The sequence below is a fragment of the Euleptes europaea genome, chromosome 5, assembly GCF_029931775.1.
Source record: "Euleptes europaea isolate rEulEur1 chromosome 5, rEulEur1.hap1, whole genome shotgun sequence".
Lineage (NCBI taxonomy): Eukaryota > Metazoa > Chordata > Lepidosauria > Squamata > Sphaerodactylidae > Euleptes > Euleptes europaea.
Window position 1 is genome coordinate 85,497,250 of NC_079316.1, and position 18,915 is coordinate 85,516,164.

General features: G+C 44.2%; 1 protein-coding gene across 4 annotated transcripts in view; it reads left to right on the forward strand.

The window, feature by feature from the left end:
* The window catches only part of PRKG1 (protein kinase cGMP-dependent 1), a 918,924-nt gene that overhangs the window by 881,295 nt on the left and 18,714 nt on the right, over positions 1-18,915 (forward strand). For all 4 annotated transcript variants that reach the window (XM_056850022.1, XM_056850021.1, XM_056850023.1 and 1 more), the window contains 2 exons: positions 11,296-11,435; positions 15,266-15,355. In XM_056850022.1, coding sequence (XP_056706000.1) covers positions 11,296-11,435; positions 15,266-15,355 — 230 coding nt within the window. The remainder of the gene's footprint in view (positions 1-11,295; positions 11,436-15,265; positions 15,356-18,915) is intronic.

The window sequence follows — 18,915 nt, forward strand, 5'->3', positions numbered from 1 at the left end:
CGCATTCAGACCGAGTACTATTGTCTGCTCGCATTTTAATATTCAGTCCATGCCCTGCAGAAATAGACCTTGTGTCCAAGCAACAAGGAGACCTTCAGCGGAAGTTGTAACATGCTTCCTAACGATGGTACAAATGTAGTCATGTGAGCATGAATTTGGGTCCATTATCAATATTTGAAAGTAACATTATGTTTGTGTGTTTAAAATAAATAGTCCTGGTGGGACATAGGCAGAATAGTCCCCACTTGTGCTGATGGCTGCATTGAGGACCCCAAGGTTGTTTGTGCTAAGCCTGCCCTACCAGGTATGTCTCAAGATTTATGGCCACCATGATAACCATGGAGTTGTCCCAGAACATTTTGGTTCCTGTGCATAAAGAGTGATGAGACACTTCTTCAGTAAGGCATTTCTGGATCCAAATTACCTAAATAACTATTGATTTTCCTGAATTTCTTGGCAGATTTCTATGCTACGAAATCCTTCTAGAGAGGCTGGCTGGGTTGGGAATAGTGGGCACTGTGTTGCAGTACTTCTGCTCCTTCTTTGTTCACCAGTTGTAGAAGGTGATGCTGAATAGCTTGGCAGTGAGGTACCTGAAGGACCACCTCCTCCCATACTTTCTAGGCCAGGGGTACCCATTGTGGTGCTCATGGGTGCCATGACACCCGCTGACTCCTTTTCAGGTGCCCGTCAAGTGTTTTTAGAAAGTGGGTGGGGCCATGTGGGACTTTTGGCCAGCAGAGCTTCTGATTGGTCATTAGTGATCTGATTGACATATTGATTTAAAACAATATGCTTATTTTGAAAGGCGTCCTGTTAAGGAGAGCTTCTTCTGAAATGCTGGGGAGTTACTATTATACATAACCTAACTCCCTAACATTTCTCATTGCCTCTGCCTCCTTGGGCAGCTGCTTTGTGGATGGCTGTGCTTGCTGCAGTAATCACTTTGTAGTTGGCTCCACCTCCTATGGTGGCCTTTTTGAGGTTGCACCCAACACCCTGTGTCAGAATTTCAAAGATGCCCACAGGCTCAAAAAGGCTGGGGACCTCTGGTCTAGCCTGTCAGTTATGATCCTCTTCCCCAGTCCTGCTTTCTGTGCCCCCATCTGCAGAAGTGCAGCAGGTAGGGTTGGCAACCTCCAGGTACTAGCTGGAGATGTCCTGCTATTACAACTGATCTCCAGCCGACAGAAATCAGTTTGCTTGGAGAAAACAGCCACTTTGGCCATTGGACTCTATGGCATTGAAGTCCCTCCCTTCCCCAAACCCCACCCTCCTCAGGCTTCACGCCAAAAACTTCCTGCCGGTGGCGAAGAGGGACCTGGCAACCCTAGCAACAGGTGATAATCAGGCACAGAGGTTTTTTCACTGGTGTAGCCTTACCTTTGGAAAGCCTCTGCCTTTGCGGCTCACTTGGTTCCTATTTTACTGTCTTTTGGCACCAGCTGAAAACCTTTATCTTTTAATTGAAGTGTTCCATCTTTTTTATACTTCTTGACTTCCTTTTTATAGATATCATTTTAGGCAGCAATGTTATTTTCTGGCTTGTTTTTATGACTTGCTTGAATATAGATAATTTTATTGGCTTTTTAATGATTTAATTGTTTTTTGCTCTGTGAGCCACTTCCAATAGGTCTCTAGAGAGTCACCATATAAGTGGTGCCATATAAATGTGATTTTTCACAGGTTTAATACAACAAGCTGAAGTTAATAAGCGTGCCAGAGTGATATCCAAAGAATCAGGACAGTTCCCCAATAAACTGATGTGTGTTCATTTGTACGGAGGTCTGTTCTCAGGACTACTTCAGTATGTAGTAGACACAGGAGGGGGGAAAAAAACCTTCCCATTATGAACATGCAGCTACTGCTAAGGAAGCAGTTTACATTATGAATAATCTACTAATTTGTTCTTGCATTATATAATTAATGCCAGCTACAGAATTGGGACCTGTGATCACTGACTTTGGAATGTTTTCGTGCAGAACTTCAGAGTTCCTTTCTGTATATATAAGCTCTTATTGGAAGAACATGTTTTACCTACTGAATATTCCACATTTTGCCCTACAGACAGATGTTTTTACAATAAAACACTTTAGTTTATTGAGTACTCCAGAGATTCCATCTATAATGACCCAGGACACAGTATAGTAGCCTCTGATGTTTGTCAGAGGTATAAATAACTTTTTGCTCCTTAGAAAAAGCTACAGAAGCTCTTGACTTGTATTTGTTTGACACTGTTTAAGATTGATGAATCCTAATAAGATTAGGAAACTGAAGATATATAGCACTCCTTCAAAGTGCTGAGATTTTTTGCAAAGATTTCTGACCCTTGCTTGTTGAAATAGCACTTTGTTCCAGAAAAGGTTGTGACTGGACAGTATTTCTCACTCCTGGCATAAGATTGATGCTTGTGCTCTAATCTATAGCATTTCTGCTGCTATTGAAACAATTGCCCCTGTGTAATTTGTAATAAAGAGAGGCTGTACCTAGAACAGGGGTGTTGAACTCATTTGTTACAAGGGCCAGTTATGACATAAATGTCACTTGGTTCGGCCAGGCCATGCCTTGCCAGCCCCGATCAAGAGTGAGGGGGTGGCTGCCTCAGCTGGTGAGACCACAGCGGGCTTGCCAGCCCAGATCAGGACAGGGGAGGTGGCTTCCTTGACTGGCTCACAGAACTCTCAAGGGGCCAGATCCAGACCCCAGGCCATATATTTGCCACCCCTAGCCTAGGAGGAAGCGAATATATCTTAGTTGTTAAAATATTTTGAAGCTCTTTTGATTTAATCTACCTAAGAGCTATGCGGGCAGCGATACAGGCTACTCCACACATATCTCCTACCTGGAATCATGTACAATTTATTTAATACTTTTAAATCTTTATTTTTTTACTGTTGTGAAACTCAAGGCAGAATATATTGGGTGCCCAGAGTCTACTTAGATATACACTGACGACAGCCAGATCAACCTAGGTTAGGCAGCCTCATCAGGAGCACACATGGAGCTGCCTTATACTAAATCAAACCATTGGTCCATCAAGGTCAGGATTGTTTGTTCAGTGTGGCAGTGGCTCTCCAGGGTCTCCAGTAAAGGTCTCTGCAGCACCTTCTGCCTAGTCCTTTAACTGATGATGCTGGGGATTGAAGCCGGGACCCTCTACACACAAAGCAGAGGTTATTCCACTGAGCCTCAACCCCTTCCAATGTGCCACTAAATTACCATATTCAGGCCCAATGGATGCTGAGGGTGTGATTCCTAAGCCCAATACCTACTTAGACCTCAGCCATTTAGGAGGAAGAGTTTGGATTTTGGGGTCAGGATTCAGTTCTTACATCTCCAAGTCCACATCTTCAAACAGATGATTGGCTTATTCCAGCTTCTTCTATTGGACTTTGTGTGGATGCTTTATTGACTCGGTTGCAGTGTGGTTTTAGTGCTGGTGTGTGTGGTTTTCCATTTTTGCCACAGCTGACAGCATTTTCTACCTTTCATGAAACTTGCCCCTGTTCTGGAGATGAGCCCTTTTTGCTCCTCACTGTGTTTCTGCGTGGTGTAGTGGTTAAGAGCTGTGATTTGGAGTGGTGGACTCTGATCTGGAGAACCGGGTTTGATTTCCCACTCTTCCACATGAGCAGCGGAGGATAATCTGGTGAACTGGATTTGTTTCCCCACTCCTACACCCAGCCAGCTGGATGACCTTGGGCTAGTCACACTCTCTCAGCCCCACCTACCTCACAAGGTGTCTGTGGTGGGGAAGGAAAGGTGATTGTAAGCCGGTTTGATTCTTCCTTAAGTGGTAGGGAAAGTCAGCATATAAAAACCAACTCTTCTTCTTCTTCTTGAGTTTAGTCCAGCGTCTCATGAGACACACATGAACACATGAAGCTGCCTTATACTGAATCAGACCCTCGGTCCATCAAAGTCAGTATTGTCTACTCAGATTGGCAGCGGCTCTCCAGGGTCTCAGGTAGAGGTCTTTCACATCACCTACTTGCCTAATCCCTTTAACTGGAGATGCCGGGGATCGAACCTGGGACCTTCTGCATACCAAGCAGATTATCTACCACAGAGCCACGGCCTCTCCCCTACAATGCATAGTTTTACAGTGCATAGTTTTACAGACTCCAGTAGAAAGATTTTCTCCAGGCTTTTTGTGTTGACCTTATAGTTTGCCTTACCAGTATGCTTTGTTTACAAAGCTTTAAAATAGGACCAAAATTAGTTCTGCATTTACTACACAATTCATTTAGCATTGCCAAATTGCCCGGGCTCCTCTCAGAATTATGTATTCAATAAAGAGAAAACAGCTGCCAACATGAATAATTTCAAACAAAAGCCAGTACACCATCCATGGTAGCAAGGCAGGCATTACAAATAGGATTTGTTTTCTTTTGTCATTTATTTTTAATAGCTGAATAGTTCAGCAACAACCCAGTAAAATATAAACAAAAAATCATTCACAAATGCTAGAAAAAGAATTATGAATGTAAAAAAGGCCAACCACCTAATCTGAATCACAATTGGTTGTTATATTGGGCTGCAAGTGTGTTTGGTATCTGATGTGTACATCCCTTGTCCCCATCTAGCCTCATTTTTGTTCCTCTGAATTATAATGACCAGTGGTAATCTGTGAGTAGTTTTCAGATCAACAAATGACAAATTATTTTATAATGAACATGTAAGCCAATCAGGCCAGGAGGGAAGGCTGCATGGTATAGCCTCATCTCGTCAGATCTTGGAAGCTAAGCAGGAACGGTACTTGGAAGGGAGACCACCAAGGAAGGCTCTGCAGAGGAAGGCAAACCTCCTCTGCTTCTCACTTGCCTTGAAAAGGCCCTTGCTGGGGTCGCCATAAGTCGGCTGCAACTTGACGGCACTTTACACACAAGCCAATCAGGGCATTATCCAGTAGCCCCTTCCTGAAGGGACAGCAAGACATTAGAAGGGTTCTAACTAGGGATAGCCCACTGTGACAACACCCCATCTCTAGATGTAGAAACTAAGGACTTAAATTTCACACTCTACAGACTTCTTTTTATATATATAATTTTAAAATTATGGCTTTTGGGACTGCTTAGTCTTCTAGTTCTCAATGAGGGCAATTCAGAGTGCCACCTGGCATCCTGTTAGCCCATTATCAGGGGATTATAGGCTTGAAAAAATGACACATTAGGCTTGATGAAAACAACTAAGTGTGTGTACGCGCACGCCGTCAAAGTCAGGGCTGACTTGTTTTATTATTATTTTGTTATTTATTTAATTTATACCCTGCCCTTTCCCAACCAGGTTGGGCTCAGGGCAGCTTCCCACAATCAATACATACAAATACAATATATAATATGAATTAAAACATAAAATTAAAACCATATTACTAATCAAGTTTAAACATGACATCCTAATTTCATACCTACATCCCGTGGCGCAGAGTGGTAAGCTGCAGTACTGCAGTCCCAAGCTCTGCTCATGACCTGAGTTAGATCCCAACAGAAGTTGGTTTCAGGTAGGTGGCTCAAGGTTGACTCAGTCTTCCATCCTTCCAAGGTTGGTCAAATGAGTACCCAGCTTGCTGGGGGTAAAGGGAAGATGACTGGGGAAGGCACTGGCAAACCACCCCATAAACAAAGTCTGCCTAGGAAACGTCGGGATGTGCTTGCACAGGGGACCTTTACCTTTACCTTTATGTAGTATTAATTGTTTCCTAATGGAGAGATGGATTCAGAAATGGTGGTAAGCAGATGACCAACAGTGATCTGAAGTCACAAATCCTCAAAGAGTTGAGACCAAGAAAAAAGGAAAAGGCTTTGAAGGTAAGTATCAAAGCCTTGAACCTGATCTAGTACTCAATCTGGAGCCAGTACAGCTGGTGGAGCACAGATTGTGTGCCCTCCATAAGGACCCCGTCAGGACCTGTGCTGCCGCATTCTGGACCAGCTGCAATTTCCAAAGCAACTTCAAGAGTAGCCCTGCGGAGAGCGAGTTACAGTAGTCTAACCTAGAGGTGACTGTTGCATGGATCACTGTGGCCAAGTCAGCATGGGACAGGTAGGGGGCCAGCTGCCGGACTTGGCAGAGATGGGAAAATGCTGTCATAGCCGTATTTGTGACCTGGGCCTCCAAAGAAAGGGAGGCATCTAAGGTCACACCCACTCTTGACTGTGAGGGCTGGTACCAGCTGTACCCCACCAAGAGTGGGGCGCTGGCTTGCCATTGCCTGCCTCCACGTAGGCTAAGAGAGTTCTGAGATAACTGTGACTGGCCCAAGGTCACCCAACAGGCTTCATATGGAGGAGTGGGGAATCAAAGCTGGTTCTCCAGGTTAGAGACTGCTGCTCTTAACCTCTACACCACACTGGCTCTCTAAACAACTAAGAAACGGGTTTATTTCAGAAATATCAGTAGCTTAGTTGTTTCTCTGTTTTCCTTTTCTCTAGCTCTCTCAGTATTACAGTAACAAAGTCACTGGAGAGCTGGGGCCTGAGAAGGGAGGTTTCTTGTTTGACAGATTCAGACATATAACATGGAATAGAACATCTTTTAACTGTTTTTGACAAGAACAGCACCCAAACTTTTATAAGAGAGCAGATTGACTTCTCCCTTTCTAACTGTTTTTGATAGTAACAGTTCCCAAACCCTACATATCTTCAAAACATCTGAAGTCCCTAATTGGACTGCCTGCCTAACTAGCAAACCTCCTAACCCTTCTCACACCCAAATTCATCAACCCCCAACTCTGTCAGTTGGCCAGCAGTTAAACTGCCATATACTTCCTTTTTTTGCTTTTCAACATCCCAGTCCATTGTTTAAAAGCTATTGGCTGAGGCTCCTGGAGGGCAGAACTTGAAATTGTCCATCACACCCTCTGATCCCAGGTCATCCCTATGCTGAATGTACAGCATCTATGCCATTCACACTGCAACACACCCAGCCTTTCAAGATAAGCTAAGGCCCTCCCTGGCCTCAGGGTTAAGGACAGATGTAACTTATTAAGAGCAGTGGGGCTGATACCTGCATATCTTTTTCTGTCCTGAGTCAGATTCTTAAGCCACTGCTTTAGCAGCTCCAAAGTATGCATAAAACTCTGTACAAACAGCAACTCTCTCATTCACTTTAATGTGGGGGACTGCTCCAAGAACTCCACAGATGCTTGGTTCACAGCTTATGTGCTGTTGCAATAAAAACCTTCATGTAGTCAGAAGCTTTTTGAAAATACTTTTACTTACCTCAACTATTGAAATAAATCATAATGAACACTCCTTGGCTTTGCCTTTAGTGTCTACCCCTCTCCCAATGCAAAGAATTGCACGTGGCTTACAATTTTTAAAATTGGCTATCTACTGCATGGGAGTAGTTTCTTTGACTTCAGCAGAGATGCATAACGCTATCCTTAACACAGACATACAGTCACATGGGCATCATTTCCTTTTGGTGCTGTCCCAAACCTCTGGGGAATGTGTGTGAAAATTGCAATCGTGTGGAGCGGCCTGACTGGATACCTCACACCCAGTGCCATCAGCATCCCATTGAAAAAGAGTGAACCAAATGGACAAGAAAAACCCATACAATCAGTCCCACTTGTACGTTATATATTATTCACAAGCATTCCTAGTGATGGGCAGCCCATTCTTGAAGGGAGGGGCTGTGCTGGTAGCTGGAGGCAGTGCCGCCGCGCTGCCTCCAAAGGAAGATTCACCCCCCCCCCCAAGGCAGAAAGCTGCCCTTACTTGCAAGCCCTGTGGAACCGCTCCATAGCGTTCCACGGGGCTACGCCACCTAAAAAGGTGGCATACGTGCAAGTAAGGGAAAGGGGGGGCGTTCCTGGCCTGGCTTCCAGAACGCCTCAAGAATGCCCCCTGGGACGATGGCGCATGGATGTGTGCTGTCAGGATGCCAGCAGGTGGCTGAGTCAGCATCCCGGGGCCACACTGCCACAGCAGCGCAGGAAAGCTGGCATTTGCGCCCCAGCGCTGGTGTCTGTTCCGGTCGTGGCGATGCAAGTGGCCCAAGCAGTGGCGCAAGTGGTGCAGATTCCGGTGCGGGCCCTTGTGGGCCTCAAACATGACTTTCGCCCACTCAGCTCAGGAATGGGCTGGTAGAATCACATTGTGGCAAAGCAAATCCCATGATGCTGTATGTGTGTGCAAGTGGGCCTTCTGCGAGTATCCCTGTGTAAAGACCACAGAGAACTGAAGGCCAGCCTACATGTTATCAACTCTCAATAACATGTAGGGCTTTCCCAGTCCCACCATAACATCTTAACACCATTCGCCTCATATATCCTCCCAATCACATGAAAGGTTTCCATGCCATCACCAGGTATTCCTTGAGGCTTCTGCTGCTGCCATAGAAACTCTCCATGTGACCCAGAGAAGTCTCAGAAACATCTTACTATTCCAGCACATTAGCCACCCCTAAATGTGATCAGGGAAGCTACAAAACTGATTTCCCAAGTACTGCATTACACTTTTGAGCTTTATGACTTTAAATACAAAAAATTAAGTAAACAGTGCAAAATATATAAAAGTCAGCTTTTAAAAGGGTATAGTTATTATGGTGATAATATTTCTAATAAATGTAATGGTGAGCAATAGAAGTCTTCCCTTTCATTAACTCCGTTACAAATTTAACCAAGATCCTATTAGCCCAAGGCCAGCTTGGGTTCATTTTTGATGGTAGAAATTAGATCTCTTCATTTTAAAAAGATAATAAAAATGCTATATCTTTATGTCTTTTTTATTTAAAAAAGCATTTGAGTTCTATATTTTAAAGCTGTATAACGGAGCTGCTTGTCTAAAACACAAAGCTAGCAATGAACACTGGCTTCTTGCCTCCGTTTCCTTTAATCTTTTAGTGCATCTTACTTCATCCTTGTCTTAATTACCACACTGTTCAATTGCTGTGGTTTACACCTAATGAAAGATATGCTGACTGAACCAACAAAGAAATCTAGGCAGAATACTATTCATGCCATAGTATTCCCTATTACTATGTATGGGTGTAAAAGCTGAACAATGAAGAAAGCTGATAGGAAGAAAGTAGATACCCTTGAAATGTGGTGATGGAGGAGAGTGTTACGGATACTGTGGACTGCCAAAAAACCAAATCGGGGTTTTACTAAACTGAGGCTGTTGTACTTTGGTCATTATGGGAAGACAAGATTCACTGGAAAGACAATCAGGCTAGGAAAAATGGAAGGCAGCAGGAAAAGAGGAAGACCCAACAAGAGATGGATTGACTCTATAAAGGAAGCCACATGCCTCAAGATCAAAGCAAGGCTGTTAAGGACAGGACATTTTGGAGAATAATATGAAAAGTGACAAAATTGTCTCTCAGTGGTGATTGCAAGAAAATTGAAAGTCTCCTTTCTTGGCTGCAGGTTGCTGATGTCAGTCACTCCCAAACCTAGAGTTCTTAAACAAATCACTGTTTGTTTTGTTTGTGTCTGCACACAGATGTACATTATTTGAGCAAGTTAGCTGCTCGGGCAGCACATCATTGTGCTGCTATCAAACGAACCGTTTCCTATCTATGATTAAGCTCATTTGCAGCAAAAGCTGGCTGTGCACAGGGCTGATTGTCTGGCACCTGTGTCATCAAAGCCACTCATGCCCTAGAAATGCTTTTCAAGGTTTTTTTTAAGTTGATTTAAAAAAAAACTAAAGCAAAGAGGGAACATTTAAATCAATAAACTTCAAGTGGAGCATTAAAAAAGGCAGACAGCTTCAGTGAAGCATAGGAACAGATGCAAGCTAGACAACTGAATTAGCATTCATATCACTGATAAGCATATCAGTCCAATGCCTGGTGAAGAGTGAGGGAAAAACATGCTGCGTTGTGTGTGTGTGTGTGTGGGGGGGAACCTCTCTTCCAGCAAATCTTGTTCAAAAGCTTTACACGGTCTGGGACCATCATATCTGTGGGACTGTGTCTCCTGGAACGTACACCCCGCCCCAGAGAGCATTAATCTCTGCTAACAACAATTTACTGGTGGTCCCCGGCCCAACTTGGGGCAGGACTTTTTCGGCCCTGGCCCCGGCCTGGTGGAACTCCCTTTCCAGCGAGACCAGGGCCCTGTGGGATCTCAAAGAATTCTGCAGGGCCTGTAAAATGGAGATATTCCACCAGACCTATAGTTGCGGGCACCTACGGTTTTTCAACAGAGATGGCTTCCCCCCCACTCCCCCATGCTGCTAACAACTGAAATCTGGGGGCCCTGACTGTTCTTTCAGGCCCACAATGGCTCTTTGCTCTAATATTGAGCACCACTTGTTTTAACTATACATTGATTAATATATGGGATTGTTTTAAATTGTTTTTTATATCTTACTGATTCATGTGTATCATGACTTTATTGTTAGGGTAGCCAACCTCCAGGTAGTAGCAGGAGATCACGTGCTATTACAACTGATCTCCAGCTGATAGAGATAAGTTCACCTGGAGAAAATGGCCACTTTGGCAATTGGACTCTACCGCATAGAAGTCCCTCCCCTCCCCAAACTGTACCTTCCTCAGGCTCCACCCCCAAAACCTCCCGCCAGTGTTGAAGAGGAACCTGGCCTAGGGTGGGCTACAAATAGAAAATCAATCAATCAATCAATCAATCAATCAATAAAAACAACTTTTGGATTCATTCCAGGAATCAGATCAGAATTATATGTTGTTGATCCAAAGCAGGGTATTTTTTTGTGTGTTTTACATCCTTGTATCTTGCATTACTTTGGTATAAAAGATGTGATTGATCAGATTTGAGAGAAATTTTGATTGGTCTAATTTGTGAGAAAGAGTGGAAGGGTTACATCTTTCAGTTGTGTCCCTCAAAGTTGTAGGCACTACAGTTTTTCCCCCCCTGAAGATTTATTTTAATGTCTGTTCAACGTGTGCAAGTTAATGGAGAAGCCAGTCCACTTCATGTAGAGGATAGAATGGTGAACTGAAGAATTTATCAGTGGCAGAAGGTATCCAAGCAAGGAGACATTAGGCTAGTGGTGGCAAAAAGACCTGAAACTTGAGAGTGTTTGGGGACACAAACACAGCTTGAGCAAGGAATGTTGGTAGAATGGATCACCTGTCATTCCTTCCGATAAGGTAGTATTTGGGGACCAAATATTAGTATTTAGAACTCTAAAAGTTTTGCTTATTAGCATGTTGTTTTGTTATATTTGTGGTTTGATGGATTCTTCATTTTAAAAGAAATAGCATTCAGTTTTATCTTCAGTTATATTTCAAAGGTCTGAGTTGTATTTTAAATTTCTTACACCCACTGATGCCAGTTAATCTGATTTTTTTGTTTTACCAAAGGTCCAGTTGAAAAGTGATGAATCAAAAACGTTTGCAATGAAGATACTAAAGAAACGCCACATAGTAGACACAAGGCAACAGGAGCACATACGCTCAGAGAAGCAGATCATGCAAGGGGCGCACTCAGATTTTATTGTGAGGTACCGTCATTTCCCTCGCTTAAACCCACTTCCCTGTGTGCAGCAGCATGCATCTCACTTCTCCGCCCCTCTCTTACGAGAGCAGACAAAATTGGTACACAGGTTATTTCTCATCTGGTTTAAACACTATAGTTCACTTTTTAGCTCCAAGGCGTTGAGTGGGGATGCCGCCACTGTGCTGGGGCTGTAATTATTAACAATGGGATCTTAATGTATTGGCGCAAGTAATGTGACTTTGAGGGCAGCTCAAAAGCAGAGGAGACAACGCAGGCATAGACACTGGGGGACACGTGAATGTGGGGAAGTGTAATGAGTGTGTGTGTAAGGAAGATGGAAATCCTCCCCTATCAATCTATCGAGAGAGATTCGCCTCTGTATATGAATGTATGTCACCTTTCTGACTTGAAGATAATATTACAGATGGCTATCAAATACACACACTGCATAAAAAATGCTTTTGGTTTCTGCCTCGTGAAATACCTGCATCCAGTGAGCAAAACCAAACCACATGTTCATATTCAACTACTCCTGTGAGCATGTCCTCGTACTCCATAAGGTCACATTAAATCATTCCCTGTTCCTCCATGATGGGATTGAATAGCTAACTCCCAGTTATGAAGTGTATATTATATATATATATATATATATATATATATATATATATATATATATATATATATTATTAATCAGATTAACACACATGTACATATGTATGGTTTTTACCTTATCTTTCCACCAAAAGATCATCTAGGTGGCTTATAACAATACTGATTTCTGCATCTGCAGTCGGTTGTCTTTTTATTCTCCTTTAGGCCATTCCTGCCACTGATTATATAAACCTTATATTGAGGAGGTATGAAATACTGATGACAGACAGATAGACAGACCTTTATTGGCATAATATGAAATACTAATGTTGCAGGGGAAGATTATTCTGTTATTGTTCGGGCAGTTATCAAAATTGCAAACTCCTCTAGCAAAGCAATTTTAAGCAAGGTAATTGCAGCATTCTTACATGACCCCTGCTTATGTGGGCAATGAAAATTTCCGGAAGCAGAGCTACCTGGGTTGGTAGCCTTTGGATGAGAGAGGACTGGAGACTTGTGTGTCTTCTTTTGTAATATTTGCTGTATTTGCAGATGTACAAGTGGATCAGATCACAGGCGGAAGCAAAGAGTATTCCTGCAAGGCAGCCATCCCACTTCAGATCCCAGCACAGAGAGGGAATACCCAGGGTGCTTTGGGCAATGCCCAGCAGCCTCTGCCTGCCTCACCCTCTGTCTTTCTAGAACCATCCATGTCTTCTTAAGTACACATACTTCCCCTCTCCATCTTCTACTTGACAGAGCCAGCGTGGTGTAGTGGTTAAGAGCGGTGGTTTGGAGCAGTGGACTCTAATCTGGAGAACTGTGTTTGATTCCCCATGCCTCCACGTGAGCGGTGGACACTAATCTGGTGAACCAAGTTGGTTTCCCCACTCCTACACATGAAGCCAGCTGGGTGACCTTGGGCTGGTCACAGTTCTCTCTGTCTCAGCCCCACCTACCTCACAGGGTGTCTGTTGTGGGGAGGGGAAGGGAAGGGAAGGCGATTGTAAGCCGGTTTGATTCTTCCTTAAGTGGTAGAGAAAGTCGGCATATAAAAACCAACTTCTTATCAGGGGACCATCTTATAACAGTGATAGCACCCACATGAACTGACCATTCTGAGCCAATAACTAATGAATGGTCATCTGATCAGTCACAGGAATTATCTAACTCAAAAAAGCTGAGAAATGGTCTGCAAAAGTACCTTCTCCAGATGCCACACCTTAGAGCCCTTAAAACATTTTTCCAGAAAGGGAACTTTTCTGCCAAGTGCAATAGAAACCTTGGAATTTGTTGCAGACCTGAGGTCAAGTCTGCCGTGGAATGCAGGGCATGTAAGAAGCATGTCTCCTGCTCCCAGCTGACTCATTACATGGATCTTCCTACGATATTCATCCTTTGGGTAAATATCCAGATGGTAGTGGGCGTTTGAAGAAAAACAAACAAACCTATGAAATAGATTTAGAAAAAATACTTTTGCCATTTTTAGCAGCACTTTGAACGTGCTGAAAGAAAAGAAAGCACATCTGCTTACAGCTCTGTGAAGGATAAATTGTGTATTTATTAAAAGGAATAGGGTAGAAAGCATTTGCCTTCTCACCAAAACAGTCTTGCAGATAGGGTTGCCAACCTCCAGGTACTAGCTGGAGATCTGCTATTGTAACTTATCTCCCGCCGATATATATCAGTTCACATGGAGAAAATGGCCACTTTGACCATTGGACTCTATGGCATTGAAGTCCCTCCCCTCCCCAAACCCCACCCTCCTCAGGCTCTGCCCCAAAAACCTCCCGCCAGTGCTGAAGAGGGACCTGGCAACCCTACTTGCAAAGTATTTATTTAGGCATTTCTATGCTCCCTGAATTCTCGAAGGGGTACCCAAAGCAGCTTACAGAAATTTCTAAATTAAACAATGTGATAAAAGAATCAAACAAGGAAGGCAACAAAACAAAATGCACACCCTTGGTGGGCCCTCATTCGCTGGGCAGGTTGTCATGGCTGCAAGCCTTAGGCAAAGAGCCAAGGGCTAAGAGCCTTTTGGCTCATGCCCAAGGGCTTGTACCTCTAGCCACACCCAGACTTATCTTACCTGCAAACAGGAAAGAGACGGACACTCAGCTAGATGTTGTTCACTCCCTCCCAAGCTAAACAATAAAAAAATGTCTGCCCTTTCAGCAAATACGATGCTGTAAACATTACAAACTGTAGTTTCTGTTACTCTGAAATAATTCAGATATGACACAAAGTATGATACAGATCCCATCTAGGCAGCTGGAACCAATCTATGCATGCAGCAAAATCATGATACCACTTTTTTCTGGGCTGTACTATACTGGACTACAAGTGGGAGAATCAAAAGTCTGAATTGTGTCCCATAGAAAAAGGCCTTGCGCTTAGTTCTCAAATAGTAGGTTAGCATAGAACTTTTTCTTCTGACATGCTATTATTCTATAACTAGGGAAGGTTTTTCCCCCTTGGAGGAAGATTCAAACATGTAAGACTCCATCTGCAGTAAAGAAAAAGAAGGGTTGTTCTAGCTTTAGACTGGCTTATATGGGACAAAAGACCTTTACTGGACTATGAATAGATCTGACAATCATCTTTGAGTAGCACTGTTGTGCTGCATGTGACAACACACCATGCTTGAACAGAATCTGTGAGGCCCTTGTTCAAGGTACTGTCTTTTATGGACACAATCAGAGCAGGGCCTTTTCAGTGGTTGCCCCTTTTTAGTGGAGCATCTTCCCCAAGAAAGTTTGATTGGCATCATCATTTGCCTGCTTTGAGACAAAGAGAAAAAATATTTCTGTTCTGCCAGGCCCGCTGTTTATTAAAATTGATCCATATTGAGACAAAAATCTTGCTGTGGTCTATCTGTTGGTTCTTGATTTGCCGCTGATTTCACTGGTTTTAGTATTACGTTGTAAACCACTTTGAAGATTAGATCAATGATAAGTGGTATAAAAATGCTGCAAACAAAATCAATAAGCATTAGAACACAACTGCCTACGTTGCATCAGACCAGAGGTCCGCTTCTCTGTCAAGGAAGATTACCACTGCATGCACCAGATTTGGCTAACTGGTGTTATTGCAAGGATCTCTGGAGAATAGCACTCCCCCTTTAATGTGGTACATTCATTGTGGTAAATTTTCATCCAGGAACGATTCTGCTACACTGAGATTATATGGTTTTAATATCCCACAGCACTCTCATGACTGTTTTTCTTCTGCCCTTCATTATAGGCTATACAGGACATTCAAGGACAGCAAATATTTATATATGTTGATGGAAGCGTGTTTAGGAGGAGAGCTTTGGACAATTCTCAGGGACAGGTAAGAGCTTTCACTTCTTCACGTGAACTGAAATTCATATGACATGCAGAAAGGTCACATGGTCAATCTGCATCCTTTTCAACTAGACTTTGTGAATTCTAAATTCCTTCCTAAAGATGTGAAGTTCTGGGCTCTGGCTGGGAACCAAATGCATGCATTACTCATTCCGATTAAACATTTGCATGTCTTTTCAAAGGCACAGGAGTCATCTCATCATGCAGCGTGAAAAGACGCATCACCTACCATGATACCACTCGATTGTGTGTGTGTAAAGTGCCATCAAGTCGCAGCCGACTTGTGGAGACCCCTTATGGGGTTTTCAAGGCAAGAGACTAACAGAGGTGGTTTGCCAGTGCCTTCCTCTGCACAGCAACCCTGGACTTCCTTGGTGGTCTCCCATCCAAATACTAACCAGGGCTGACCCTGCTTAGCTTCTGAGATCTGACAAGATCAGGCTAGCCTGGGCCATCCAGGTCAGAGCACCACTGGATTAGGAGCCTGCAATTACCTTCTTTTCATTGATCCTCCATTGTTTGTGTTTGAAGATCTTGCTTATTTATTTATTTATTTATTGCTTTTAAATACTAAACCCTTTCCTTGCTCATTCTGGGTCTCTCAGGATTCACCTGTACAAGGCTTGTTTTGGAAAATGTTCCGCATTCATACAGCACACCTAATCGCTGCCGTCTTTTGTGTCCTGAGGGTTTCAACACAAGATGTTGCACTCTGTCCACATGGCTGATGGAGGCAGCTGTGGCACTTGTACATGCTGGGCAGTCGGCACGATTTATCTTCTGTGTGGGGGCACCTGCATAATGGAAAGAGACCTGAGTCAAATCCTGGGTTAAGAGACAAATGGGTCAGTCGTTTATTAACATGGCACATAGCCCGTAAAACAAATGGGTCTGTTTTGGCTCCACGCATCCTTTGGCCTAACCTGAGAGTAGCCCATATATGGCATCCTGAGCTTGTGCATTTCCCCCATCTTCTAAGATTTTTCTGCAAATTTGGGTGTTCCCCCAGGTTTCCAGAAACATTTACCCAGTTCCCTAGGAGCTCTGTTGTGCAGGGTTTTTGATCAGCACACTGGGCCCAAAATGAGAATTGGATGATGCCAGTAGGTAGAGCACCTGACCAGGAATGAAGGCAGGTGCCATGTGGATGTGTTTTTCAATGTACTCCAGTGAGGTTCCTGTCTTCCCCTGGCTCTGGCTCCAAATCTCCAGCAGTTTCCCAACCTGGATCAGACAACTCTAGATTGTATTTATGCACCCTATGGATTTTTTTTTTTTTTTACTTTGAACAGAAGTCCTTCATGCCGTATCATAAAAGTAAACTGCTTTTGAAATACCTCTCAGTTTCAGAAGCGGTTTGCGATAGCCTTTTATGCAGGGATGTTTCCCCGTAGTCACCCCTGCCGAGTGCTTTGGGGCTTCCTTTTGATTATGCATGCCTTTTCCGCCCGTCAGAGGTCGCTCCGCTCTCCTCGCATGTTTTGCCCGTGTTTTCCGGATTCTGTTTTAGAAATAATCTGGAAAATGCGGACAAAACACGTGGGGAGAGCGAAGCGACCTCTGACGGGCAGATAAGGCATGCATAATCAAAGGAAGCCCCGAAGCAGTCGGCGGGGGTGACCACAAAACACATGGGGAGAGCGAAGCGACCTCTGACGGGCAGATAAGGCATGCATAATCAAAGGAAGCCCCAAGCAGTCGGCGGGGGTGACCACGGAGAAACGCCCCTGCATAAAAGGCCTATGTGACATTAGAGAAGTGGGGCAGCTGCTGTTTGAAGGACAAAAGTTCAAAGCCCTTGTGGGAATGAACTAAAAATATCAAATACAGCTCAGAACTGAAAGCCACCAGCAGGGTCTGTTACAGGCTTTGGGGGTGGGGGCATGAGCAGAGAGTTCCAAGGGCCCATTCCCCTCCCCTCCTCTGCCTACTCTAGGGCACTCCATAGAATCATAGAGTTGGAAGGGTCATCTAGTCCAACCCCCCTGCACAATGCAGGAAATTCACAACTGCCTTCCCCCACACACCCCAGCGATGCCCTACTCCATGCCCAGAAGATGGCCAAGATGCCCTCCCTCTCATGCCCTCCCGCCTAAGGTCATAGAATCAGCATTGCTGACAGATGGCCGTCTCGCCTCTGCTTAAAAACCTCCAGGGAAGGAGAGCCCACCACCTCCCGAGGAAGCTTGTTCCACTGAGGAACCGCTCTAACTGTTAGAAAATTCTTCCTAATGTCTAGACGGAAATTCTTTTGGTTTAATTTCAATCCGTTGGTTCTGGTCCGACCTTCTGGGGCAACAGAAAACGCCTCGGCACCCTCCTATGACAACCCTTCAAGTACTTGAAGATGGTTATCCTATCCCCTCTCAGTCTTCTCCTCTTCAGGCTAAACATACCCAGCTCCTTCAGCCTTTCCTCATAGGACTTGGTCTCCAGGCCCCTCCCACCTGCATGCCTCCCATTTGATTGTGTGTCCTTCCCTTGTCTGCTCACAAGCACTCTCACTGTCCATGTTCACAGCTGCCTGCAGACCTTTCCCCAGAGGCACTGGCCAGTGCATGCAGCAAGGAGCATGGGTGATAGAACACTAGCAAGTGAGAGGGCAGGGGGTTTCTGGCAGCAGTGAGCCCAGCCTCAGGGCCCCAGCAGCTGCCCCGCCTCAGGCTATGGTGATGCCAGCCCTGGGTTTGGCTTCTTAGTGGCAACGTCCCCCCCCCCCCGCCCCCAAACTTACACCACACAAAAGTAGTCTGAAAAAACAGTGGAAAAACTCAAAGGAAACCAGGAGAGCAACAACCAGGCAAATGATACTGTGTATGGAAGGGAGGATTACACCATTAAGAAACCAAAATGGAGCAAAAACCTGGTGCAGAAAAATCCAGAGAGAGCCCCACGTAGTTAATCGGGGCTTAATACCAAAGTGTTTTTTATATAATTAGAATGTGACGGAGGGCTGGTTGATACATACATGCTGCTCATGCATAGGATGAATGATCACCATGTTTGTTCCCTGACACATTTTAGATGGATTGCGAAAAACATTTTCATTTTCAGAAAGCCTCTTGAGGGCTCTTAATCCCTCATGCTTACGCCACTAGGTTTCACTATGATTTGTATAAGGGTTACCATTCTAGTTATTGTTATTGTAGTTATTTTTTATATTTGCCAAGCAGGGGGTCTAGATTTTGAAAGGATTGTTTTATGGCTATATTTACATGATTTTATGTTTTATTTGGTTGCCCAGTTTCAGACAGAGAGCCAGGGAGCAGCTATCACAGATCTGTAACCACAGAGGAATTATTCATATCACCTGGCGTCATTTCAAACATAGCACTTTTTGTTGAAGGCAGTTCAGACATTCAGCTGGGAGTCCTTGGCCATTTATGCTTGGTTATTAGTCACGCAATCCCAGCGGGACTGCCCCGTGGCTTTTTTTGAGTTATGCATGAAGTTTGCCTCCTTCCAGGGTCACATCACAGCCGCCGCACATTTGTCCTGCTTTTCCAGGAACCTGTTTTATCACGAATTTCAACTTTGTCCCAGCCC